This window comes from Oreochromis niloticus, linkage group LG5 (assembly GCF_001858045.2).
Source record: "Oreochromis niloticus isolate F11D_XX linkage group LG5, O_niloticus_UMD_NMBU, whole genome shotgun sequence".
Lineage (NCBI taxonomy): Eukaryota > Metazoa > Chordata > Actinopteri > Cichliformes > Cichlidae > Oreochromis > Oreochromis niloticus.
In genome coordinates, this window is record NC_031970.2 from 12,560,730 (window position 1) to 12,588,295 (window position 27,566).

Consider the following 27,566-nt stretch of genomic DNA (forward strand, 5'->3'; position numbering starts at 1 on the left):
TGCTTCTGATTACAGACACAACACACACACACACACAAACACTGTAGCTGCAGATGCCTCCCAGCTGAGTCACCTGGACACACCCCTCACCTGCTGCACCCTTCCTAAAGAACTGAATAATCATGGAAAACACATCCTGAGGGAGGTTGGGCGCGTCAGTGGATCCTTCAGTGAATCAAGGCTGAAGATATACGAGGTTTACAGTTTATAATCTGCTCAGGTTTCACTCCAGAATCTCCCGAGGTCCCCGAACACAGACGAATCGTTTCCTTTAGCACATCATCGCAGCTCATAAAGTTCACACGTGTTTGCACGCTGCCGTTTCCAACATGGAAACTTTGTAACTGGAAGCAAAGCAGCGCTCATTTGTCAACATTTCATCTGCGAAGCTAAAGAAACAACAACACAACCTCACACTGAAAATATTCACTTCTCTGGCTTCCTCATGGCTCCTTATTACTGATTAATGTGTCTCAACTAACCTCTGTTTTGCTTGACTGAGGCCCAGAGTTCAGGGCAGCAAGCAGGAGTTATAGCGCCATCTGCAGGCCAACATGTGGCAACTTGTGATTTGGCGCTGTATGAATAACATTGAATTGAATTGAAATAGAATTAAAGCCAGACGTTGTATTTGATGCCTTAAAACACACAAATTTGGATTTTTTTTTTTAATGTGCAGGAACTCGTTTCTCTCTGCAGGATAAATATCCGTCTGTCATCTCTCTCCCTGGAGGCCCCAGGTCAGAGGTCATGACCCTGAACCACCCCAAGCTTCCCGGGTAAGAACTCTTATCCTGATCCAGCACAGTCAGAAAAAAAATGCAGCTGTCTGTAATGCAATGTCATCTTTTTTTCTTTCTTTTTTTTTGGTTTACAGCTGTATGTTATTCATTCATTGGTCAGTTGAGGTTTCCAGAGAGGGCGTCGTGACGCCAAAGATCAGCCTGCTCACAAAGATCCCAGAGAAAGGTGAGCTGGTGATCCTGAGCTCTGCAGACCTGACCTGTGGCAAACACTAAGTGGTTTCATACCTTAAAAGTCAGAGTCCTCTCAGCATGGTTAATGATCCTGAGTGAGAAAATAACATAACGCCCGCGCAGAAAATGTAACCCAAAGATAAGTTGCAAATCCAATGTCATGACTATTCTGCACTTATTTACTGAAAAAAAAAAAAATCCTCATTCAGTTATTACACTTAAAATTATTACTCAGTTTAATAAATAATTATTTTATGTACCACTCAAATATCATAGAAAACTGCAGTAAATCCTTCACTTTAGTTTGGTTGAGCAAAACTGATTTTATTCATCTGACCACTGATTTTTTTAAGCTCATATTTTTGGTTTTGTGATTTTCCTGTTTCTGCAGCTCTCCAGCTGTTCCCTTCTCAGGCTGTAGGCGGTGCTGGTGAGGCCTTTCAGAGCCTGCTGAGGATTCTGGGACCCGAAGCTGCCCTGGAGTCCATCATCCAAGCAGTCAGCCTTTCACAGGAAACTTAAAACAGAAACAGCTCCAATATAATGTTTTTTTTCTATTTAGATTAATGTCACAGAAATGAAGGACAGCAAGAGTTTAGTCTCTTAGAAATCTTTATTTCAATAGAAAGAGCACGACTGTAACAGCAGAGCTCACGGGTCAAAATCTACAAAAATAAATAATTTAAATACAAAATGCCGGACAGCAGTGTCACCTTTTGTATTTCTGATAGTTTGTCTTCTCTCAGCTATTTACACAGTTATTACAAGTCTGTCGGTATCACAGTGCTGTGATATTTCTGCAGGCCAACGCTCAGACAGCAGCGGGGCTGTGGCTCACAGGTGAGACAGAGAGGTCGGACACGGTTAGAAGTTTGTTTACAGACCGAAAACTATGATTTTTACCTCACACTGAGGCCATCGATAAATGCAACCTCATTCAGTGGTTATAGTGTTAGTTTTCTTCTTTAAATCTTACAACAAAAATAAAAATTGGGCAGTTATGAAAAGCTGCAAGTTCTAATTCGGTTCCTTGGTTCGTAGACAAACTGCTGTCTGTTACCACTTATTCACAGACGCAGCACTGAAGCTCGATCTTAAAACAAACATCAGTGGCTGCTAGAGGGGCGAGAAAGTCATCAGACAGGCACATGTAGTCGGGACTTGATTAGTTTGGTCAACAGTTGTGATCCCAATTAATTTAACCTTCATGTGAGTGGAATCATTACTGGTGCCAAGTGTCTCCAAGCACTTCACAGTCGAGCTGAACTAAAGAGTGAAAAATTTGAACTTTGTAGTGAAAATGAATGCAGAGGGTAACCGTTTATTCCCGATTATCTTTTCTTCTGCATTAGATGGAAGCCCAAATTAATCGGCTCAGCTCTACTAGAAAGATCTGCCTGACATTCAGTTCTCGATCCTGTGGAGATGTAGAGCCGGTTCTCAAAGAGCAGAACCGACTCTGCTTCAGTGGAAGAGGTATACATGTGTAGGTGTCCGAACACTCCTCGATCTCACCGCGCTCTGCCGCCCTGCCTGCCTGAGGCGTCTTCATTGCAACATTTAAAACGATCAGTGGTTGGTTCAGTTCACTGCTGTCCACTCTCCAACCTTCAACTTCTCCTCCTCCCAAAAATCCAGGTGTGTGTCAGAGGAAGCCAGACTTCTGACTGAATCCAGCTTAGTGTTTGGATTTAACAGAATTCCTGATAGGAGATTGAGGAGGAATGGAGTGTGGAGGACTCTTAGTGTGATTAGTTTTCAGACTGGCTGATGGAGGCATCTGAAGTTGGAGAGTGGAAGCAGGAAGTGAAGTCAAGTGTTACCAGTTTATCTGAAGCCTGTTGGCACTGCCGGAAAACCTGCAGCGCTCCTGAACACATCATTGCTCAAACGTCACGTGACCCTGTCGAGCTTCCTCAGGAGTTTGAGGTACTGAGAGTTCATGGCTGCGTCCATGGATCGCTGCCGCTTGAACGCAGCCTGTAACAGTTTACTCACATGCACCCCCCTCAGCTTCCAGTCCTACCACAACATTTAGGCACATGGATGCACACACACAGACAACAAGAAGCCACTTATGGCACAAAAACCAGCAGCAGCAGCACGAAGCGCAGCTTGTCAGAAGAGGAATTTTTATTATAATTATTATTATTACCCAGCAGCCTTTGCAACTTTACCCTGCTTCACATAAAAACCCTGACACACACACCCCCCTCTCTGTGCAGCAGAGCGGCCACACTGAGCTTCATTTGCAGACTTGAATTAAATCTATGCTGCAGAGTAACATGCACCGCCTTGGAAACATCACTAACAGCAGGGGTTCAAAGACCGCGCACTAGTTTGTGGATGCTGGTTTACATCATTATAATGGAAACTAATAATATTTTATTTATTAGTAAAGTGAATGTAACATTTCTGCACACCAGCTGCATTTCTAGTCAAAAACAAAGAGCTGACATTGACAGAAGTGCTCTGCACTTCACAGCATGAAGGTATTTCGTGCCAGCAAATTTTCTTTTAATTAACGAGGTTCTGTCCTGGTCCTGGTTAAATCTATAGTTATAGATGTATTTGTCATTTTATTTATCACAGATAAATGACTGATTCTGAGTGTCTCTTCATTGAACTGGGGTATTGGATCAATACTTGCATGGCATGATATCAATATCCTAATTAAATGCACAGTGCATGCTTTCCTGGGTGGACAGACTTAAATGTTTGTCAAGTCTTTGATTTTTCCTGAATTTCACTCAAACTACAGACTTTAAAGAGGGAAATATGCCACTCATAGAATCCTGAAACTGAGTATGGCAGAATTAAAGATGGTTGTAATATAGAAATATAGTTTCTTTTTAGCATGTTAAAGCTTATTTTGGTGTAAAGCTGGAAAAGCAACAGACTGGTGACTGTACACATGCATGACTATGTGTTCAGATGTATTATTGAGAAGCAAGACTTGCTTCCAGAAGCAAAGGAAAAGTAATCATTGTTTACTTTCTCTTTATGATCAGATCACTGTTATAGTGAATGACTCAACTCATAAATTCAGCTTTCAGCTCAGTTAAATCGCAGCGCTCAGACTGAATGAAAGACATGCTCTGTGTATGATCACATGCGTGATGATCATGCATCAGTGTCTCCATCCGATGACAGAAGTGTCTTGAGTCCACGTTATGAGGGGGCTGAAGTTCAAAGTTTCTGTATTTCTACAGAGCAACAATTAGTTTGAATCTTAGAACGAGTGAAATGCAGCAGTAATGTGCTTTCATCTCTGATAAAGGCCCAGCTGTACCTAAAAGGGTCACTTTACCTGAGTACATCATGAAGCTCAGTGTTGCTGACACAGTCACATCAGACTGTAGATTGAATCAGTTTTGCTAACTTTTTTCATTTTCTCAGACACTATATTATTTTTAATCAAACAGTACCATCCAGACCTTTGTTTTACTCCTCTAATCCTGAATAAAAGACTGACTGTGAGCATCAACAACACAACATTACTGGAGTGGAGGCACCTCTCTGATCAATCTAGTTAAACTTTCACAAGAGGACACATGTACCAAAATTGGCACACTGTGAGTCCATTTTTATGAAGCCAAATAACAATTTGAAAATGAAAGTGGCTCCAGAGTGACATGAACACAGCTTTCTGCTTGTATCCACTTTGGAAGGTTTGTGTTGTTGCTTCACGGCTTGACCTTTCACATATTTAGCAGATTAAACCAATGGGGGTTTGGGACAAACAGGGAGGCAGCGTTTCGCTTATGACCAAACACCACGCCACCTCTTTCAGCACGGAAGCAAAGCCTGCTCAGAATCAAACCTCTGACATCAACTGACATCAGCCCAACAACCTGCTTCTCCATCACTTCCCCTCTTCTCTGTCTTCTGCAGCACTGCCACATGCGGCAATCTGGAGGTTAATTCTTAACTGTCACCATACGCTTTATTAAAGCAGGAGAAGCTCTAATAAAGCATGACAGATGTTCGAATTCACCTCCCGATGGGGCGATACAAATGCTCTCGAATCAGTAACAGAAACACCTGGAAGTCACTCAAATATCTGGTTATTCTGAGGTGACCTGCAGAGCAGCAACAGAGGTGCGGTGAGGAGCTGCAGCGCTGCGCTGAGGGTGGTCAAAATCCCACCAACGCTGCGTCTCCTCTTCATCAGAGGCATCAGGGCCGCAGTTAACCTCCTCTTCAGGACTCAGACTGGGCGCTCACATGGGGTGAAAGAGCAGCGTGCAGTCCTCCTTCTCTCTCACAGGGCCCTTTGGCAAGGCACCGCCAGTCCTCAGATAACAGGAGACGATTTTCTGGTCCAGGCGCAGCTGGCGGGGGATGCTGTCAAACGGCTTTGGGTCCAAATCCAGGATGGAGGCTGAATAGGAGAAAGCAGGAGGTCTGAAGTCCCTGAGCTGCCTCTGACTGGAAAGACTGGAGGAGACAAAGACGAGGAGGATGATTAGAAACAGGAAGACAAGCTGATGGCGCCACCTGCTGGACTCACCAATACACAGTAGTGTTGATCTTTCTCAGTATTTTATTTTCACATCTGGAAATCAAAGGACAAACCAGTGAAGGAGCTTCCTACTCCAGACCTCTCTGTACCGAAAACTCAACGATGCATTCAAGTGTCAGTTTTCTTTTTTTGTTCATTTCTAAATGAACAGTCTACTTAAAGCTGTCACTGGTTATTATTCATAGATTAAGTTTAACAACCGAACCTTGATGTGAATCTGTGCACATGAACATCCTCAAATAAAAAGAGCCATCAGCAATTCTTATAAAAAGACACTTTATGCATTCCTAGTGCCAACAAATGCACCACATTTGCTCCAGCTGTTTTTTTGTTTTTTAATCATTTAACATGTTTTCAAACTCACTGATGAGGAAACTCTCAATCCCAGCATCACTGTTTCACCTACAGAAAAGATTTTTCTACTTGCACAGCTGAATTCTCACCTTTCATTGTCCTCTTCCTCCTCACTGCTGGGCACCAGGGCGACCATGATGGAGCAGTCCTTGGCTGTCATGGCCACACGGTACTGGTGCACCTACAATAGAAACACAGCAGGTAGAACTGTTAAAATATCGTTATGTAAGCAGGACTTTTGTTAAGTCAGGTAACACAGATTCACTGCCTTCAATGAAAGTGAAACTAATCACACTAAAGTATGAAATCAACCCCCGGCATCCAGTTTTGAGCTGGTAAAAACCCTTCACAGCTGAATCGCTGTCATGTGTCAGTAACCACATTCACACCCTCATGTGATGACACGCTTTATAAAACTTACAGACTAAAACCAGGGACACGCCCGCTACATTTATTACATTTGTTTCGGTTATTTTATCTCTAAAGTATGATTTGTACTCCAATATTACAATAACGAATATTTAAAACTAAACTGTGGGGAAAAACTATAATGAACGTGGTGTTGGCATGCACGTCTCCTCATTTTACTCAGCAAACATGTAGGTAAGTGCATTTCCATTCTGTCATTTATCATGACATTTTTGCAGTGCTCTGGTGGGAGAAGCCAGAGACAATGATAGTGATGGTACTCTGAGTGATTAATGGAGCTGTAATGCAGTGTCACTTTGCACATGCACAGCAGGAGGTTTGGAAGCAAAGCTGACATTACTGAGATAACTTCTACTTCCAAAAGGTCAAAACAACACATTGAGTACACAGAACGACTTGTTTCAGACACCTTTGAGCTCAGAGTCGCCGCAGACACATCTGCCTGAGTTTGCGTGTTTTCCTCTCACCATGCAAAGACATGCGTGACTGTATATTAGCTCTAAGTGTGGCTGTTCAAGCGTATGGTGGTCCCGTCTCCACCTGATGGACTGGCAACATTAGGTTGTATATCGCGTTTCTGCTCTCTGGTCCTTTCTACTTCTGTGTTTCATTTTCAGTAAAGCATTTGGTGGCTGTTGTTGTTTTAATGTGAAACTGATGCAAACAGTGCACCAACACTTGTCTCCAGTTCTCTGACCTTTGCAACAGCGTACTCCACAGAGCCGTCGTTCTCTGATGGACATTTCTGCAGCTTCTCCAAGAACGCTTCGTTGTACGGTCCTTCTATCTGAAGACGAGTCCTGGCGTAAACAGGAAGTGATGTAAGAGACCAGGTAACGAAAATTTATTTTTCCCAGATTAAATTTTCCTTAAATAACAGGGGCTTACCTCTCTTTGGGGAAGTCCTGCAGGTGTTGCTCCACCTGGCGGTAAAGAGGATAAAGTCCTTCGATGTCCAATGTGTCCAACATTTGCGTCTGAAGGATCCTGAACAAAACACTGTCGCTGGGTAAACCTCGAGAACCTGGAAACACAGACAGGTGTTCAGAGGAGGAAGGTCACAGTCTGTTCTCATCAGGTCTAATATCAGGGTTTATAAAATTTGAAGTCACAGCATTTAAAAAACAAACAAAAAAAACAAAACAAGCATGAGTCAGGTTTTTCCTGTTTTGCACATTTACATAATCGCATTCAGATGTCTGTGCCGAGAAAACAATCGCTGCTTTCAGTCCAAAGGTTTCTGAAGGAGGCCTTCACAGCTGCACAACAGCACAATCTTATAACACTGTATTACACCAGCTGTAATACAAAAAGTGCCAGTAATTTAATTTTGCTATTTTTGATAAATGGTTATTTGTTATTTGATGAGTAATGTAGGGGCTGAACTGATATCAAAATGACTAATTTTGTATATTTGCTAATGTTGATTAATGCAAATGTCAGGCTGCAGAGACAAACATGGAGGAGGAAAACACGAGAAAACAACTGAAAATTTTAATCTGGAAAAAAAAATTATAATTTATCCTCTAATGTGACAGAACAACACAAACACACTCACATTAGGCAGACTTGGGGAGCAGATAGAGAGGAGTGGGCAGTAAAAACATGGCTTCAATTCCAAGCTGCTGTAAGTTTGTCTTCTGTAAGGACTCGAACTGCAGCTGACAGCTGTTTGCCGTAACTACAAAACTCGATCTGGTGAAAATTTTCCTCACTGAAGTATTAAATTGCATCCTCGGAGTGTAGCTAAATTAAAACACAACGGGCTGCACTGCTAGCAAGGCCACTAGTTTGTGAAAGGAATGAGACGCAGACCAAAGCAGAGCCAGAATAAAAAAATAAATAAATAATAATAAAAATAAAAATAATAATAATAATAATAATTTAAAAAAAAAAAAAATCAGGCATGTGATTAACACGGAAATGGTAAGACCGCTACAGCTCTGTGGATGAAAACTAATAAACTCGTGCTGATAATGTTGGACTACTTAAGATCAGTGAACCCATCTGCACCCGAAAAGAAAAGAAAGGTCCTGACCGTGGCGAATCCTCTCTTTGTTGAAGATGCTCGCCTCGCAGAAACCCCGCCCCTCCGCTTGTCTGTCCGCCACCACACTGCCATCTCCTCCTCCACTGCTCAGCAGGGCATTCACCAGGACCTGCAGACAACGGGTGGGGGTCAGCATTTTAAAATCCCAAGGATGGGATTTATAAACTGTGTGTACTGTACATTAAAAAGAAAAACGCTCATACGCAATAAATCTCCATACTGCTGAAAAATAAAGTTCGTTTTTTAAGGCACACGCACAACAGCACAACCTTTTAAATTAACTCCTCCTTTAAAAGGTAAAAAGTTTCAGTTCCATTCATGCTGAACTTTATGAATTCCTGCATACTATCCTGTTAGTCTGTATGTAATGAATAGTCCCAAATTTATTCAGGTGTGCTTTTACCTGGATGAAGTCGTTCAGGACTGCTTTGCTGGTCACGTGACTGTTCATTCGATTGTTTGTGTGTAGGAAGTAAGGTCTGAGATGATGCAGCAGAGAGTTCATGTCCGGCGACTCGTCGCTGCCTTCCTTACTGCTGTAAATACACTGACCGCCCTGAAACACACGCGCACACACACACACACACACACTTTACTGTGGCTGCTTAAGTGACCTCAGATGACACAGACCTGATACTGAGTGTCTGGTTTTCTTTATTTCAGACATTTTGAGGATGAGTTCATGAAAACGTGGGGCCAAAGTTTTAACCAGTGACTCTTGTGGTGCATTTAGAAGTCGGATTAGATCAAACTCTCCTTCTGTTGCTGCATTTTGATCCCTTTAAATGCCTCCATATAAATGACTTCACCTCCATCACACCATTGTTCTTAGAGAGGTGTGCCCTCAGCCTACATTTCCTGTTCGTTCACAGTGATGTGCTCCAGGTTTCTATTTCACCTTTTGATCCATTGATCTCACACAGTGAAAGAGTAACCACGCTCATCACAACCAGCATAAATATTTAGACAACAGGATATTATTTATGTTGAAATAGTTCCAAGGTGAAATTCCTAGTAGTAAAAAACAAGGCCGCATAAGAACAAACACTTCAAGTTAAACATGTATGAGTGTGACTGAACTCACCTTGAATACTTTGAAGTTGTTCTGAGGTTCTTCTATCAGGTGTCTGATGGCAAAGTGCATTCTCTGTCTGTTCCTAAAAAACACAGAAACGGAAGCTTTATTCTCGAGAGCTGGATCTGCAGTACAGAAAATAAAAGTCTGCAGGTCAGGAAGATGCTGAATGTTGGGGTTGGGTTAGCTCAGTTCACTCTTCCATTTAATAAATAAATAAAAACACATTTGCTTTCTCACGTTATCCATAGTCACACCCACACATAGAACAATCAGAGTGTAGCCACAGTTCAAAAGTTCAAAAACCATTTGTCTTCCAGCAGCAGACATTTTCTGTGAAGTGAATCAGTGACCTCACAACAAACTTTTTTTTTTTTTTTTTTTGCTGTTTTCGAGTAGGATCTTGTTTTAAAACCAGCCACTCACCTGATGACAGGCCTCTTTAGTTTCAAAGAGACACTAAGAGTACTTCCCAAAGTCTGACCTGCACAGTGGTGCTGGTTACCACGATAAACATCTGTGAACCGAGTAAGTAAACTGAGCTTACACTGCAATAACTTATCAGTAATATGGCCGTTGAAGTTTCTTATTAACAAACTGCGTGAATTAGTGCAACTTATAGTTCAGGTGTATGAGCAGAATTCAGGTGAGGGGGCACAATGACTTTATTGGGCGGACCTGATAGAGGCAAGTGTGGGCACCTCAATAAAAGCAGAGGTTTCATCACTTTCCTGGTCTGGAGCATTCAGGCTCCTGTTACAATCCACAATCTTCCAGGAGTGGACATCCCAGCAAACTCACTGTAAGGTCAGAGCGTGCAGAACACCAGGGAGCTAATCTCAGACTCCACAGGCCTCACTTAGCACGCTAAATGTTGAAGTTCACAAGAGCACAAGTAGAAAAAGATTCATCAAGTCGGCCTGTTTAGAAGCCTTGCAGGGAAGAAGCAGCTTCTCCCTTATTTACAACTTTTTCACTACAATTAATTCTTTTTTCCCAGAAGTAATTATGATTTTAATCACAAACATGACTCAATCACTGTTAATGTCGCTTTTTGTTCAAGCAATTCAGTTGAAAGTTTCTTTATCTTTATTTGTTTTTTCACTGCACAACAAATTAGGAGGTTACTCCCATCTTTTTAGCTTTTTTTTACCCTCCCATACCCACATTAAGGAAAATCAGCAGGTCAGAGATGTAGAAGAATGTGAGAGGAAAACCACGTGTACTCCTAAATGTCAGGCCCATGTGTGTGACTAATGTTTAGTCACTTCATCACTCAGTAAACAGATCAACACAAAGAATTTTTCATCCAAAGCCATCATCGTGCAAAGCCGGCATCATCAGCTGTCACGGGCCCACATTTCAACTCATCAAAATATCAGTCCATGTGTGCACCCTGCACTTCACAGCACACAAATTTTTGCCTGCAGACTCTGTGAAAACAATCCATGGGCCTGATAAAGTCTTTGTAGCTGTGGCCAGATGTTTTCCATCCATCACGTCAGTAATATTAAACAAAGTGGGGACGCGAGCGTCCAATCAGGAGTGCCACAGTGTTATTCAGCCGCCCTTTCACACAGAGTCTGTGCCATGGTTGTACTGAAGGATGTTTCCCCGCACTTGCAGGTTTCCCTAACCAGCTGCTCCAGACCACAACATGAGCGGCACAGATAACACACTTCAACAAACACCTCACAAACAGGACAGTGAATGCAATATTCCACTTCAACTGTGAGATAACCAAAGTATTTTTCCTTCACTTTGTGTTACTGCAATGTTTGCAGAAAACATTTCATGAATGGTAAATGACACTAAAGGCAGCTGTGCCTTAGATAAACGCTGCAGAGCTCTTACCCTGAGAACAGGTCGAGTGGACAGTAAAAACTGCGTCTCTTCCACTTCCCGTTGGCCACCTGCAGACACAGAAGAGTGGAGAAATGTCAAACAGAGGGAAGCAACACAGAAACAGCAAACATCTGTTAGCTTCGGGTTTTCATGAGGCTAGACTAAATCTAGTCCTAAACTTTTGATGAGATCGACCTTCAGATTTTTCTTAACATGTGTTTTAAAAGTTAGTGAGCTGTTTTGTTCTGTTTTTATTGCAGTTTTGTCATTTGAAGGATGCTCTTTAATGGTGGTCTTTGTAAGTTTGTTCTGAAGTGTGCAATACGAACTTCGTTCTGCCGGTTCTCCGGTTCCGTTTCTCTTCTAGGACGGCATGATTGACACCCCTGCTTTAAAAACAGGTCTCTCGCCATTTAGCAATTTAGAGCAGAGACTCGTTTCAAGAATGTAATGATCCAGAATCTGCAGAGGCCCAATTGTGGGAGAGGGGATGAGACTTGGGATAGATAAAATTCCTTCTCGTCTTGTAGACCGGAGATAAAAGTAAGCAGGTTAACCATTACAAAGACAGTGACGGGTCATACAACTGTAAAAGAGCATGAATACATCATGTCAGTGCTGAGTGGCAACATTCAGCGATCATCTGTTTTCTTCAGTACCTTGCTGGCTGCTGTTCGGGGGGACAGACTTAATTTCTATTGTTTGCCTTTTAGAAAGATGTAGACTACCAGAAACCCGTTTCCCAGCACCTGATGGCACTTCCTGTATCCATGTGCTTCAGTAGTAATCACTTTGAAAGTGAAAGTGGTATGGGGTAGCTTGGAATAACGGGCCTTTGTAAGTGAACAACAGACTGATTGAACGCCAAACAAAGAACAGAACACAAAATCATTAGTCACAAGTGAGAAACAGGACTGAAATCTTCATAATCAATAACTGACCCCAAAGTACAAAACTGAACAGTTTTATAGGGCTTAAAAGGAGCGATTTACTCTATACTTCAAAGTGAGCTCGCATTTTAATTCTGAAGTACTAAAAATCTATTTTAAAACTTGCTTTTCTCAGTATCTGTAGACCTCAGTATGCGCTACCTTTACATATATGACATCACTCTATGCTGAAACAGGACAGAGGTTTCTTCCACAATGTGACCCACTTCAAAAATGCACAGGGGAGAAGATAAACTGTGATCAGGTGAAAAACTCCAGCAGCACTTCAGAGGATGCAGAAAACCTTTAATGGCTGAGTGACGCATTTCAGCTTGTGAGCTGCAAATACAGGTGCTGCTGGAATTTTGACCTCTTCAGAGTGGAGACACGTCTTATGGTCCAAAAGAACCATAAGACACGCTGACTATGGCTGCAGTGGACACTTTCCATTTTTAAAACGCTCTGTTTCACTTCAGCTCTTCGTAGGTTATAACTTTGCTTCTTCTCTGCGGTTGCCTGACAGACCGATAGCAGCACAAGTAACAGTGACCCACAGACTGGTTGGACAGGAAATTCTGTACACTTCCTCCATCGACAACAAGCACCATCTGCAATCCTCTTCCCCGGCTCGAGCACAAAACAAGCATTAGACTTTAGGTGTGCCAATCCAGGCCACGATCAATCAGGGCTTTTGTGCATCTGAACAGCAGAAGATAACAGACCTTTATTTGGAGCAGCTTTCATTCTTTACTCCCTCTGTTTGATCATGTGATCATCTAACAAAGGCTCACATTTTCAGTGTTTTTTGTTTTTTTAAACGAGTTACTGCCTTCAGCTGATTACTCCACTGCAGCTACAGACAAATCAGATGGATGAAAAAGGTCGTTTGAGGATCTGCACACAGTTGCTTTATTTATAAGAAGTGGAGCCACGCACACACATGAAAATACTACACACACTGTTCTGAAGGCATCAAAGCTTCACTTATCCAACGGGAAGTTTGACAAAACATGACATGAACAAGTTAACTGAACACAAAAAAACTTGCTCAGGCAGGTTTACCTTTTTAGGATGAGCTACCTGAGCGTTCGGCTCACAGGAATTACTTATACATACAATCATCTCATAGAACTGATCAATTTTGGCAATGATCACAATTATTTAAAACAATAACTCAGGGTGCAGTATTTTTTTGTTTTATTTCCTGACCCCCTGACTAAACTCAGGCTGAGCTAACCTGATACTCACACAGATCCAGCCCACTTAAGTTTTTTAAAATTGAATACTGGTTTTCATTTAAGGAAATAGGACATCCAACTTTGTGCAGTCAGTAAGTTATTTAGGGACTTGAATTTAATAAGTCAGTACTGTCTGAAACAGAGACAGAGAGGAGAAATAACAGCAACACAACATATTCTGTTTTACAGACCCAGAGTCGCCTGTACCAGCAGCTACAACCGTATGTGCACTTTTATATGCAACACACATACATGTTATAGTTATTTGACTATTTGACACTTTCTGTGCAATAGTGCTACTGATGCACTTGCACCCTCATTAGTTATTCTTTTATAACGATTATACTCCAGTATTTTAAAATGTCTTATCATTTTAAATGTTTTTCAGTGTCACACCCATTATGAGGTTAGCATAGCTGCAATTTCATTGTGTTTGCATGATGGGAGGAAAAGTCCTGAGTCTAATGCCACTACAACACTGACTCATTATGGAGTGAAGAGCCTTGTGGGCTGTAATAAAGAATGACAGGCTGAGGTGGACAAAACACGGTAATGTTTAGTAAAGAGGGCATTAGATTCTTATGCTTCTGATTTCAGCCCATAAACATCCATTAAAATATGCCTGATTTCCCATCATGCTGTTCTATAGCTGTGCTGTGTCTTTGTAGTTACCTTGTAGTGTTGGTGCATGCAGTAGCGACACACTTTGGTCTTGATGTCTTTGCTGACATGTTTGGGGGATGGCAGGAAACCGCATTTAGGCTGAAAACACAAAACATCAGCTGAGTGAGACACACACTCTCATACTCACCCTCATGTGACTTTAGTCCGATCGCTGTGTGTGACAAGGGTGTAGGTCCTGGGCATGAGATTTCTATTTCTATGGCTGAACATCACTTTTATTACTGAGCTTCAACTGAAATTAACAACAAGCCAAATCTAATTAACTTTATTATTTTCAGGATTAAATATCTGGAGGGGCATTAGTTACAACAATGAATTTGAGTTACTTAACAAAAGTCTGTGTTGCCCTGTTATTCCTGGGTGTGTAATAAACAAAATATTTAAATTCTGATCTCAATACAAGTTTCGATAACAACCCAGGATTTTCTTTTGCAGTAAAGGACAAAAGGTCTTTGATGTTTGACCTTTATTGTTTGAAGGAAAACCCCTGACCATGTACAAAGGGACAAAGTTAGCTTAGACTATCACAGTGTGTGTGTGTGTGTGTGTTTACCTTGATCTCGATGCAGAGTGGGGGAGTGTGTGTCGGCTGGTGGAGGGCTGGAGACGTCAGGTTGGGCAGACAGAGAGCACACCCACTGTAGATGTCCATCACCTTATCACAGCGCCACGCTGACGCACACAGAAAGACAGAGCGTTTGTTTAATCTGACTGCAGCTTATTGTGCCATTACAGAAATATCACAAGTCGAAACGAGCGATAAACATTTCAGTCTCACCTGGACGTTGATGTTGGACTTTGATTGATAACTGTCGCACAAACTCGAGAGGCAGTTTAACCACTTCCTGTATGGAAAATAAAGCATCTGTTAAGCTGCTGCTGCATCTATGTAAAGCACCGCTAACTGCAGGCAGCGTGCTTATCTTAAGTTCATCATGGAAACGACAGCATGCAGAGCAGGCTGGTGTCACAAAGTCAATGCCGAACATTTACATAAACACCCTAATAAATATCCTTCCTATTACACACAACTGAAGAATCATACAAAACACTGCTTTAACATGTTTTAATAACCATCACATGTTTGGAACAGCGTGAATTTGGATACTACTATAAATGTAAGAAGGACAAATTCCGCTTTTACATGTAAAGCTCAGCATCATCTGACCGGGGAATGATGTTCATGTGGTATAAGCCCTCCAGACTTCAACACTGTGACTCATTGTTTTTCGGAATATCTGATTTATGATGCAGCTCTGAATAGATCAAACGGGAGAAACAGTCCACTTAAAAATAAATAAATCAACCTTAGGCATCGTTTCCGTTCGGAAAAGTATCTCATGATTTTTAACTGTGGAAGTCTGAATGTTTTGATAGTCTTGTCTTTAGGAGTCACAGTTGCTTTAACAAAGATATGTCATTTCTTCTTTACAGTGTTGCATTACTTTATATTTAGGATGTATTAAAGGCCACTAATAGCTGAAATTGCCGCTTTCATGAATGGAAAAAGTGACTTCACAAATAAAGATGTGAGCCGTGCTTTAGTCTCTCCCTCTGAACAAAAGATGGATGAAGTCTCATTATTAGTGATGTCTCCACAAGTGTAAAATGGTAATCGCTACAACAGATCACCTGACACCTGCAGCACACTCCAAACATCTCAAGATAAATAATTCAGGTACAGCACCTGACACAGGTCTAGGGATGGTCATGATTTTCAAAGAGTCGTTCAGGAATAACAATGCATTAACACTTTTGTATAAGCAAGTGCAGTTCCACTTTACAAACACGGGCAAGCAAACCAGTGCTATAACTAACTATAACTATATAATGAATCACAAGGGCCTGGATCGCAGAGGGGATGCTCTAACATTGACCTAGCATATGAGGACAAGCGTCATCACGGCCATACTGGATGTTCCCCTCTAAAGTTTATTACAGCAAGTAAAAGGAAAAAGGCAACAAATTTTAACGAGGACATCCACTGATCCTGAAACCCCCTGTGATCCAGGTCCTTCGCCATCCTCAGGGATGCTAAGCTAAATCAGTCCAGTGCTCCTGAAAGTAAAAGACTCGACCCCATCTTACCCCGCTGTGGATAAACTTCTCCCCGAGCAGGCTGCTCATCACGTTGGAGCTGAAGTCAACAATGTTCTGGATCTGCCTGTACGCCTGCTCTGCTGTCTGGGGGACAAACACACACAAAGACAGGCAGGTAAACACACACACACACACACCAGCAGGTAATATCCTGTTAGTTAAAGCCAAATTTTAACAACAAAGAAGAGTTATTTAATCGCTTCTCAAGTGTCACAGAATCAGATCTGATTATAATGAATCTGTTAGCAAAACAGATGTGCTGCTGTTCAGTGATGTATTTTCCTCCAACTTATACAAACAGCTGGGAAGTGTGAGCTTTGTAGAGAGGATTAAAGGTAGAACTCTCTACAAAACCAGCCACACCCATGATAAACACTGACTGAAGGTGCAGCATGAAATGGAGAAGTCTGTGCAGACAAATCATCTGCCAACAGGAACTGGATGCAAGATTTAAAAGAAAAGAAATTTTGTTCAATTACCAGCTAGTTAATCAGCTTTGAGCTCATGCATATGAAAGAGGAAGTTTCTAAAATAAACCAAGCGTGTGATTAAAAAAAGAAAAAGAAATTAACTCCAGAACCAGCAGTAATGTGAAACCTGAACTCCACCAACCAGTACTGGAATCTCTGGGATTTTAACTCTCATATACCTACATGTTTTCATACAGTTTTTTTCCTAAAAGCTAAATGGTTCAGTTAGCAGAAACCCACCATACTAAAAATAAATCCATGAACTAGTTTTTCAGAATTGTGGTAAATCGGGAAGTGTTATCCAGGTTGTGGTGAGCAAGGGGTGGATCTAACTGTGACAGGGCACGCTCATATGGTAGCACCTTAAAAAATGAACACCATTCTGTTTATTAACAAGACTTAAAGCTGCCAAATGAGTTAAAGGAATGCAAGCTTAAGCTGCTTGTACTTTTTCCTTTTACTTTTCAAACCCTTTTTAACGTATGTGGTATGACTCATGACTTAGACGTTGGAAAAAGTCAGTCCTGACATTCTATCTGATGGAATGAAATTGATTTGAATTTTGGGCGTGGGTGCGGGGCCACACTTTGGTTTGCATTTGAATCTTCAATCTGATGAAGATGTAAACAACTACAGTCTCCATGTAAATGAAGGCTGTGAGGCCGACTGAAGTCCTGCCAACAGGTGCGAACAGCATCATTTACTCTCTGTCCATCAGCTGTCAGCTCATGACCAGCTTCGTGCATTACTCAATTAACACACAATCTTTCATGACACTAGAGACATGTTTGTGTAATGGACTATATAACCAGTTAAACAGCATCAGGTGTGTCCCTCCAGCTTGGAAAAATCCTATGTAGCCATGACGCTGGTATTTGAAGCCAGCACTTGTGTTTTATTTGGCACGGGTGCTGTTAAATAAAAAGCTAGAGAATATCAGTGTGATTATTGTTGTCTGACATTTCCTGTTTACCCAGCCAGGCCTTTAGAAGGAGTTTTAGTCTTTCTAGAGAAGTCAGGAGCATATAGTAACCCTGACCTTAACATAGACTCACGCTAACTGCAGAGGGAGGAGAGAGAAAGAAAAAAAAAAGAAAAAAAACCTAGACACTGGCTGTTTCCTTTGATAATTTAGATAAAGCTTTGTTCAAATGGCCTTGCTGATTCCCACAGACTGATGACAATAAAGAGAAAGACAGGCTTAGTTTGATATTTTGCAGACAAGAAACCCAAGAAAAGCAGAAAATGTGAAATACTATTTCTGCTTAAAAAAAAAAAGAAAGAAAGAAAAAAAAGAAAAAGCCAAGAACAACTTGAGGTGAACTGTTCACCGCATGTGGTTTAAGTTGAGCTGAGTCAAGTTAAGCCCAATGTGCAAAAAGCCGTGCTGATAACAGTAAAATGTTTTCATTGCTTCAGGTTGTGTCAAGTTCTCTGACAGCAGATATAACATACTAAGAGCTTACACCAGTGTACAGATCAATGCTGAACTCCTTAAACTGAAGACAACAGACCCAAATTTCATCCATTGCCCTCCCTCAAATCAGTTTCAGGAATTAACAAAGGTCAGAATTATCAGCAGTAGACTGATCCATGCCAACTTTTTTTATATATTGATTTCCCAGAAATGGCTGCACTGATCCATCATCAACTCAATGGTGGGAGGGGGAAGGGGTATTTCTGTCTGCTAGTTTGACATTACACTGGAGATTCATGCGACAGTGTTTGCAGAGATGCTCGTTTGTTTCCACTTGGTGTTTGCGCTCGTCAGTGAAAGATGACACTGTTGCGAAGAGGGCATGGCGAAGACTCAAGGAGATGCTGATGAGACATTTTACACATACAAACCAGACTGAACAAGTTAGTACAGCTTTAAAAGGCATGAATAAAGTCAAGAACCAGTAGATTGTTATGATTTAACAACATTTTAGCTGTTGCACTAACATAAATGCACTTATGTTCAATAGTTAGAGACTAAATAAATCCCTCACTGTATGCAATGGAAGTTCTGTGGATGGTATAGCCTACATTCTTTTTCTTAATGCAAGGGGAAGGAAATAAATTCAGTATGCATGTTTCTCTGGCTCTCAAAAGTGCAGGCTCAAGCCCTCCAACCCTTCAGCGAACAGACTCATTACCTGTGGAGGGTTTTCAGAGTCCTCTGCTGGATACTTGAGTAGGCGCAGAACTCTGGGATGCTGCAAAAAACATGAAAAGCATCAATTAAGCTCATTTTTGGAAAGAAGACAAAAAAAGGACACATCTGGACACACATCTGAAATACTGAAACCAGTCAGTGCAAGTCACAAGAGTCCTTAAGAACATTAAGTCCAGGGTGTGTTTGGGAACAAAACACACGAGTGGGATAATTAATGCTAAAGACTGCAGTAGGCATCCAAATATCTGCATCGGAGCGCAAGTTCAGACTTGTGTTACTGTGCAAAAAACATTCAAGCATTCAGTCAGTGAAGACCATTCACACGCCTTAGCGCGCTGACAGAAAACACCAAGAGACTTTAGTTCTGATCGTCAACATGCTCACAAAAAAAAAAAAAGTTACAGAGCAGACAATGCATTTTACTGCACTGTGAATGTTGTATAAACTAAATAATAATAAAAACAATATTAAAATAATCAACATTTAATGTTTATTATTAATTAAATATTATATTTTTAATGAAGTAATTCAATAATCAGAAATATCTTGGGTCAAATAATTTTTAAAAAAAGTTAAAATGTCCACAGATGCAAACTGCTGATTGCTGATGCAATGTTATTAACGGTTTTCACACACTGTAACACCGCCCTGAACTTTTTCTAGAAATTGCCCACGACGCCCACATGTTCACTCCCTGCACACTCTACCCACACATTGCCGGCGCTTAAACCACATAGAATCTTTTCAGTAGTGCAAATGCACCTGCTGTGTGCTACACGTGAGAAAGAACAGCTATGGGGAAAGAAATTAATAAAAGCGACTGGCCTCATCTGGAGTTCACATGTAAAAAACATCTAATGTTAGAACCGCTTTGAATAAGAGGATGTAGCTTTGCATGTAAAGGCTGCTTCTTTTATCCAGCTGCTTTGAAGTCACGCTAACAAGTCTGAGCTCTTTGTTTTCCAAACACAGTCTCAGAACAGTTTGTGAAACGATCATGACTTAATGTACTCAGTTGTGTTAGCGGAGAGAAATTTCCCACCCTTACTTAGATGTAGTGATTTTGGGCCCATTTTCCATTTTTAGAGAGTTAAATAAAACACAATTATATTTAGAGGGTGGAGGGCTTGGATGTGTGGATCACTGGGGCGCTTACACCACAGTCAAAGGACATATATGCACACTTCATTATTAATTCACTATAACTGATTTACATGGGCCCTTGTCAGTTCAGTTTTCTTAGTTCCAACAATGACGCATGCCCGACACACACACCAAAAACACTTATCTCAAAAACTCATGAAAAGCACGTCCTATTACAGATAGGAAATATAGGTCAGCTTCAAAGCCACACCTGGAGTCTGGAGGGGGGAAAAAAGGGGAGTAGTTTCTGTTCATGAACAAGGAAATTATTGTCACTGCTTTACGAGTTATTGCAGTTTTGTATTTTCCAATTACTTTAAAAAAAATTTATTTCATTTTGACTTCTTGTTTTCAGTTTAGTTTTAGTTAGTTTCCAGAGTGGGTTTCCTCCTTTCAGTTTACTTTTTTTATCAGTTAGTGTGTTAGTTTTAGTCTTTGCCAGAGGTAAATATCAGCACAGCTTGACAATAATACTGAACAACAGCAGTTCCCTCACAGTCTTATAGATCCAAACTCAATACGTCAATGTCCATCAAAGCCTCATCAGGCAGGCCGTGATTTTAACAGACTAAAAAATAAATAAATTTAAAAAAAAAAAAAGACTAAAACAGAGTAAATTTCTTCTTTTATTTTGAGTTAATTAGTTTTCCATTTCAGTCAGGTTTGGTCCAAACTTTGACTGGGTCTGCAGCACCTTGACATCTTATTTATTCATTCATTCATTCATTCATTCATTTATTTTTAAAGATATGGTCATATGTAATTGAATGTAATTGATTCATTTATCTTCAGCACATGGCTGCCTCTACTTGTCCTTTTAATTCCTATGGAAGCAGTAGGGTGTGCTTAGTTTTTCAGTCCTGTTAAAACTTGTTCACATGACTGAAAATGCAAAAAACAAATCCAGCTGGTTTTGTCTGGTCCCATACTGTCATTACAGAAACTAGGACTCCTGTGTCCGTGAGGTTTATAATTCAGATCACATCATAAACTCTTTGCAGAAGTTCAGGCAAATCCAAAGTGTGTCTGCCTCTTACCAATATAAGCAAACGGGTATGCTGTGTCATTCCTGCCTAAGTACATTTTACTCACTCATGCTCAAGGGCGGGCCATCATGCAAGAAAAGAGCATGATGGAAACTCTTGAGATATACATCTGTGCCACTACAGGCAACAATCTTTTTTGTTATTATCATCACTGTATGATAATTAATGACTGGGATTGACTGATGGTAGTTTGGGATATGCAAATTGTGAAATCTTCATCTGCTCTCTTATTTCCCAAAGGGTCGCTACAGCAGATGAGCTAGCACAGTTTTTATAGAACCTTCTCATTTTTCCAAACTCAGGAACAGCACTAGGAGTGGACTAGCTTGTGGCTCGCTAAGGCTGGGTTTGTGTGTCCTCCAGGTCGTGAACAAAAGGGTTTTTGCATATTAGGTGAATGTGTTAACCACCATGCCACAGTGCCACAGACCAATTTTAAAAATTACAACCAGCTAATGTTGTACCACTTTGGGGTTTTTTTTATTTTTTCTTTGAAAAATATAACAACTTTTCACTCATCGTGGCAATATATTTGAGTATTCAACATAAAAATGATGTGACAAACATCAACCACCATCATGAGTACGTAAATGCCTTCTGCTTTTTGTTATGTCCTGTCATAGATGTATACACGCACACGCACACACAAATATATGCAGTTATATATATATATGCACATATTTAACAACGCCAGAGTTTAAAATAACAAGGTCTATGGAGGTAAAAGTGCACAAAAAGCTGTGAATAATAACTGTTATCCCTTATATGGTCATGTCAGACACAGAGCTCTAGCTGTAAGCACAGAAGCCCCACTATCCTGTTGCTCCACCCTTCTGTTTGTGTGGGGGAGCCAATAAGGGTAAAGGGAGAGGAGCTAAAACAACTAGTTTGAGACGGTGCATGAAATGAGAGTCTGCGCCAAGGCCCCCACTGAAGATAAAATAAGGACCGTTTTAAACTGTGAATCGTGCAAAAATGCTCTAGCAGAGCCCAAGCATTAAAATATTACATGATGGATAGATACTGTTTAACTTCTTTGATCTGCCAAGTATTTAAATTCCTGGATCAGTCAGAAACAGGCACCTTCATCTGGCTTGGGTGTAAAAGTTTTACAAAATATTTCTCAGATTTTATCCATATGACTCATTTCTGTCTATTGCTATTTCTCTTTAAGCAACTCTCAGTGGAATTACCATTTGGTGACAATCTCACCGTGTGGAAAGCATATTTATGCGGTGAACATCTTTAATTTAGATTTCTTTATCAAATTTGTTTGAGCCCACAGCCATCCATCCTATTACTTAATGCTTATCCAACAGAGGGTCACAGGAGGGCTGAAGCCCATCCCAGCTGTCACAGGGCGAGAGGCAACAAACACAAGCATATCTTTGGACTGTAGGAGGAACTAGACCAAGAAGAGGAAACCCATACATGAAAATGAAAACATCCAAAGGCCCCAGCTGCCCTGGAGATTCAAACCAGGAAAATTAATGCTATGAGACAACAACACAAACCACCGTACCCAACCTGTTTCAACCAACATCTCTGGCAAAACGTGGTATAAACAGAAATCAAAGGTAATATCTAAAAATTGAGAATAAAACCAGCATTTCCCTCTTTAAATTAAAAGACATGTCTGAGAAATATTGCGTATTTATTTCTATACATCTAATAATGATCTACTATACATCTAATTTACACCAAAGGAAAATCATCAGAACTATGATAACATCTACAGATATTCAAATTAATACTTCTGGTTAAATGCCACAAAATGTTCACTTGAAACGTTTTGCTTGTTTTACATCCAAAGTGCCAAACAAAGCTTCAGTTTAGAACTTTTAATTTCTTCATTGAGTTTAAAGAATCTATAATGGTGGGGGAAAAGTCACTGGATTTCATAAGGTGGAGCACCCAGCACCAGCTTAGGCATTACGCACAGGCCTCAGGGGTCTGGGCCAATAAACTCACTGTGCCCCCTCAGTTGTCTCTGCCGACACATTTATCAGCTAATTTACTATACGAAATTACTAATTTAACATTATTTTATATACTTTGGTACTGAATAACTTAAACACCAATATCGCCAATAAGTTAATACAGTGTGAGCTCAGTTTAATTATTAAGTTTGCAGTAATTTAGTGCTTCTGGAGCCATCGTGGCACCCAGCATGACTGAGGAGGACTTTGGGAAGTTCTTCTCATGTCTCTTTGAAGCTGATAATAGCTTCTGCAGCTAGTTTAAAGCTAAAAAGTTGCAAAACAAATGGAAAAGTGTTGAGGATACTGTGTGCTCACAGTCTGCTCTACTATGTTGTGAGTTCATTGATCTAATTCTGCACCTAGAGCTGGGCGATAAAACGATAACGATATGTATTGCGAAATAACTTTTTCTCGATAGAAAAATTTAACTATTGCGATAGGCCTCATCTCTCTTGTCCTCTTAAAAAAAAAAAAAAAAAAAAAAAAAGAGAGAACAGCCAATCCAAATTAAGTAGCGCAGAGCCAAACCAATCACAGCCGCAGCGTCACGTCACGTGATTTGTTACGTACAGCACAAGCGCCAAGCCGCACATGTGTATTTGTTTTTGCAGCCGTGCAGCCCGGGTAATGAAGGAAAGGAGTTTGCCGACTAGAGAAAAATCAACCGAGAGCGTGAGCGAAGGTTACCGAAGAAAAAACAGATGATGGTTCCAATGCCGGAGAGCTTGTCGAACGGAAGGGCCACAGAAGTTCCGTAGTGTGAAGGTATTTCGGCTATTTCAAGTCTGACAAAAAACAGAGTAGCGCGCACTGTAAATTGTGCCGAAAGCAAGTCTGGAAATACAATAAACCGGTGCATGCTCAGTCTCTGACTGAAAGCGCTAATTCGTCATTCAGCTTTTGTCAGACTAAAGTAACTGTTAAAACTGTTTGAAAAACTAAGCTATACAACAAGGAGAGATTGAGAATTTCCTTTTAGTTCTCAGTTTATTTGATATTGACAAAAGTTAGTCAATTTTGTCTGTTCTTCTGTAAAACGACCTAAGATTTATTTTTAGAATTAATATTTTGTTTCTAAGTGGAATTGACAATTTAGTAGTCTGTTTTGTTTGTTCTATTTTTAAACTTAAATGCTTTAGCGGCTGCCTTTTGTGTAGTTTGCAATATTTGCCTTTAATTATCTGAAACTGAAGTCTCATGTTCCTTAAGTACATCTACCCTGTTGAACTTATTATGGGAAATAAATATTTTAATTAAAACAAGCTGCTAATTATTTCACATTTTACTTGTGAGCAACGGCACATTTAAATCTTACAAATATAGTTATTTGGCTTATATCGTGATATATATCGTTATCGTCTGAAATGAAAAAAACATATCGTGATATGAAAAAATCTTATATCGCCCAGCTCTATCTGCACCTGGAGAAAATGTCTCTCTTGTCTGCTTTTATTATTTATGTTTTTATTAACTGTATTATGCGTATATGATTTTAATACATTTTTATGCAGGGTGAATAGCAAAGTTACTTGAGCCCAGTGGCCTCCTGTCAAAGTTGGTTGCCCGTTTAGCTAATATAATGTACAGTCAATCCTACCCAGCCCTAAGTTTGCAAAACAAAAACCTGAACAACAAGTGCCAGCGGTTTTATTAGAAAGCCCTCAGTGTAAATGCTTTGTCTAGGAGGTTACAACATCCGCGATCTGATTCATGCTTACAAGATTTCACAGATTGCTCAACGGCAACACGATCAGGTCAGTGCCTTCAAGGAGACTTCCCCGGGGAGCGGAGGGGGGTGAAGGCACGTCAGTGAACGCTCCACTCTGTCCAGGTGAGCAAGGACGGATTAACCTGTGTGGAAGTGACCTGAGCAGACTCTGCGTCGGGCAGCAATCCAGAAAAGTATCTCTCTTCTCTGCCCATCTCTCGTTCCAGCTGCTGGAAGGAAAGATGGGAGAGATGCTAACGGCTAAATTAGCTCCCGAACACCCCGAGGATTTTACACTTTAACTACAATCGCCAATCAGTCAACCACACACTGTGACCGGGCACTCTTCTATACGTAGTTTGTAAGCATTAGCCTCGCTGCTGTTTGACAGCTTTTCATTGACTGCCTCAACAACTAGCTGGTGCTAGCTAGCAAGCCGGCTCAGCTAGCAAACACAGGCTAACGATGTACCGAAGATAAACAAAATCCTACAAGGTGACATTTCGCCTGCCCTTATCATTTTTCTCCAAACAAACTTTCTGGTAGAAACAATCCCGACCAGAGGCACATTTTGCCCACGAAAAGCACGAGGCGAAAAGGCTTTAGCAGAACTGAAGCTAGTCTGGTGTTGTGCTAGCTGACTCACCTGTACGTGTGAGACCACCAGACTCTTGTTTCCTTCTCCGTGATACTTCCAGTCGTTTTCGTCCATTTTATCCAGTTCCATTACACCAGAGACCAGCAAGTGCGCTCCCGTCAACGGCCAGAAAGTGACACACAACGGCACGGCAACATACAAGAACTGCGGATCCACTACTGACTGCAAGCAGTAATTTAAGGGGACTACAACACAACCGACTGACTACCCCTGCTGCTGCCCGGCCCCGGCGACTTAGTCACCGCCCACATTACCACTTCCGGTCTGACTTCAAAATAAAACTCCTGATAAGGGTCAAACGCAATAATGACCGAATAAGTGAACCCATTCAATAAACTACCTGAAACTAACCTGAGTTAAAAGTAAATAATTAAATAATAATTAGAAAGAACAACTTTCGAATACATCTCCTCCCGAGTTCCCACTGTTTACGGAAGGATTTCTTCACAAAAACATGAGAAAAATGTATTCTTCCTCACTGCAGACAATGTTTTCTGCCTTATGGGAAGCTGAAAACAGATATCTAAAATCATTTGACTGTAACAGCTTTGTCAAAGAAATTAAACAAAAATAGAGAAATTAGCAGCGACCTAGAGACATAAAATCTGATTTAGTCAAACAAACATATTATTTGAAAAACTTGTATTACAGTAAAGTATTCAAAAGAAAGTAAAGAAGTGGTATAGTCAGGTAGATGAAGAAGTAGACAGGAGTACTTGAGAGAGGTGGCAAAAGCAAATAAAAAGGCTTACGGTGAGCTGTATGTGAGCCTGGACACTAAATTAGGAGAAAAGGACTTGTATGGATTGGCTGGCCAGAGGGATCAAGTTGGAAAGGCTGTGCACCAGGTTAAGGTGGATAAGGACTGAGATAGAGATGTGCTAATGAGTGAAACGGTTGTTTTGAGAACGCATTGGCAGTTCTTTGAGGAACTGATGAATGAAGAAAATGACAAAATGACAGATAAAGGAAAACGGATGGAGGAAAGTTGGTGAATAAGGAAGTACAGAGGATTAGTAAAGGAGGAAGAGGATGACAATAGTTGATCCAAGTGACCATATCTGTGGTGGTATGGAGATGTCTCAAAGAGTGGGCAGTGGAGTTTTTGACCAAAGTGTTTAACACAGTATTAGAGAGTAAGACGATGCCTGTGGAATAGAGAAGTATTCTGGTCCTCCAATATACTCTTTGTTTTATAAAGTTTTCCTAAAGCAAAAAAAAAAAAAAAAGGTTGGGTTACCTGCTTTTATTTATAGCTTTCTTCAGTTTTTATTCCTGTTAATTTTGTCCAACTTCACTTTCTTTACACACATTGACAAGCCCCTCCCTGTTGGCTGTACTCCCATGTCCCGCCTGTTCCACTGTGATTGGTCAGAGGGTTGGACAGGTGGACTCAAGGACTGTAAAGACTCCACAGTGTTGTTTCTGACAACATTACACGTGATATAGAGGAAAAGAAATGGAAAAACACTGTAAATTGTGTGATTCATCAGTAATACCCGCATGCATCTGAGAAAAGGTTTTCAAATTTAAAATGCACTTCAGTGTTAAGCAGTGCATTAGTAATGAATACATTTATTTGACATACAATTTGAAATTAAATATCAGAAATTATTTTTACCTCCACCAAGACAGCTACTTGTTTAGTTTGTCTTTTTATCCTCTGACAAGGAGGTTATGTTTCTGGTAGTGTGTGTGTGTGTTAATTCTGATTGTAAACACAATGGCTCAAAAAGTTTTGAATTAATTCTGATAAAACTTTGTAGGAGTGTTAGAGTGGGGTCACCTTAATAATACATTTAAATTTGGCTTAACATCCACCAAAGTCTTTGAGGTCAACTTAACGATTTATTGGTTGAAAATTGACAACAAGCCCTATAACATTGCCCTCTGACCTCTTCAAGTTCAATACATTGATCTGAAGGTCAAAGTGATAATACTGACACCAAAAGGCATTGTATCTTTAAAGAACATATTCTCAAGAGAAAGAGAATAAGGTGCCTAGTTAGAAAAGCACTGTAATATAAAATGACATAGCTGAAGTTCAATTTACTCTTGTTCAGTTACTTACAAACCCATGACCTACTCCTACAAAGTGTTTCTTTAATTAAACATCTGTCGTGGTACTTTTATCTGATTTTTACTGCACTACAAACTTCGTAAAGTATGTTTAGAAAAAGAACAAATTAAAAAAA

General features: G+C 40.5%; 2 protein-coding genes across 3 annotated transcripts in view; one reads left to right on the forward strand and one right to left on the reverse strand.

Moving 5' to 3' along the window:
* Window positions 1–2,120, forward strand: part of cenpp (centromere protein P) — a 93,922-nt gene extending 91,802 nt beyond the window's left edge. The window contains exons 7-9 of the mRNA XM_019359128.2: window positions 700–779; window positions 878–969; window positions 1,369–2,120. Coding sequence (XP_019214673.1) covers window positions 700–779; window positions 878–969; window positions 1,369–1,499 — 303 coding nt within the window. The 3' untranslated portion in view covers window positions 1,500–2,120. The remainder of the gene's footprint in view (window positions 1–699; window positions 780–877; window positions 970–1,368) is intronic.
* A 539-nt stretch (window positions 2,121–2,659) lies between these two features.
* Window positions 2,660–25,627, reverse strand: ippk (inositol 1,3,4,5,6-pentakisphosphate 2-kinase). 2 transcript variants are annotated; one of them, XM_005469688.4, is made up of 15 exons: window positions 25,360–25,627; window positions 18,815–18,874; window positions 16,195–16,290; window positions 14,885–14,951; window positions 14,660–14,778; window positions 14,095–14,184; window positions 11,265–11,323; window positions 9,420–9,492; window positions 8,739–8,891; window positions 8,324–8,444; window positions 7,174–7,309; window positions 6,983–7,085; window positions 5,946–6,037; window positions 5,491–5,535; window positions 2,660–5,417 (listed from the first exon to the last, which is right to left on the reverse strand). In XM_005469688.4, exons 1-15 carry the CDS (start codon window positions 25,438–25,440, stop codon window positions 5,201–5,203), a joined length of 1,512 nt encoding a protein of 503 aa, XP_005469745.1. In that variant the 5' UTR covers window positions 25,441–25,627; the 3' UTR covers window positions 2,660–5,200. The 2 variants fall into 2 exon arrangements, with proteins under 2 accessions (XP_005469745.1, XP_005469746.1); XM_005469689.4 differs by lacking the exon at window positions 5,491–5,535 and having other exon boundaries at window positions 25,360–25,626.
* Window positions 25,628–27,566: the final 1,939 nt, after the last annotated feature.

What these genes read in the sequence shown, in the direction of transcription:
- ippk (XM_005469688.4), bottom strand. Translation starts at nt 25,440, where the DNA reads ATGGAACTGGATAAAATGGACGAAAACGACTGGAAGTATCACGGAGAA. An exon ending in CAGGACTTCCCCAAAGAGAG is followed by an intron (nt 7,086 to 7,173) that starts GTAAGCCCCTGT and finishes TGTTTACGCCAG; the next exon opens with GACTCGTCTTCAGATAGAAG. An exon ending in GAGGAAGAGGACAATGAAAG is followed by an intron (nt 5,536 to 5,945) that starts GTGAGAATTCAG and finishes TTTGATTTCCAG; the next exon opens with ATGTGAAAATAAAATACTGA.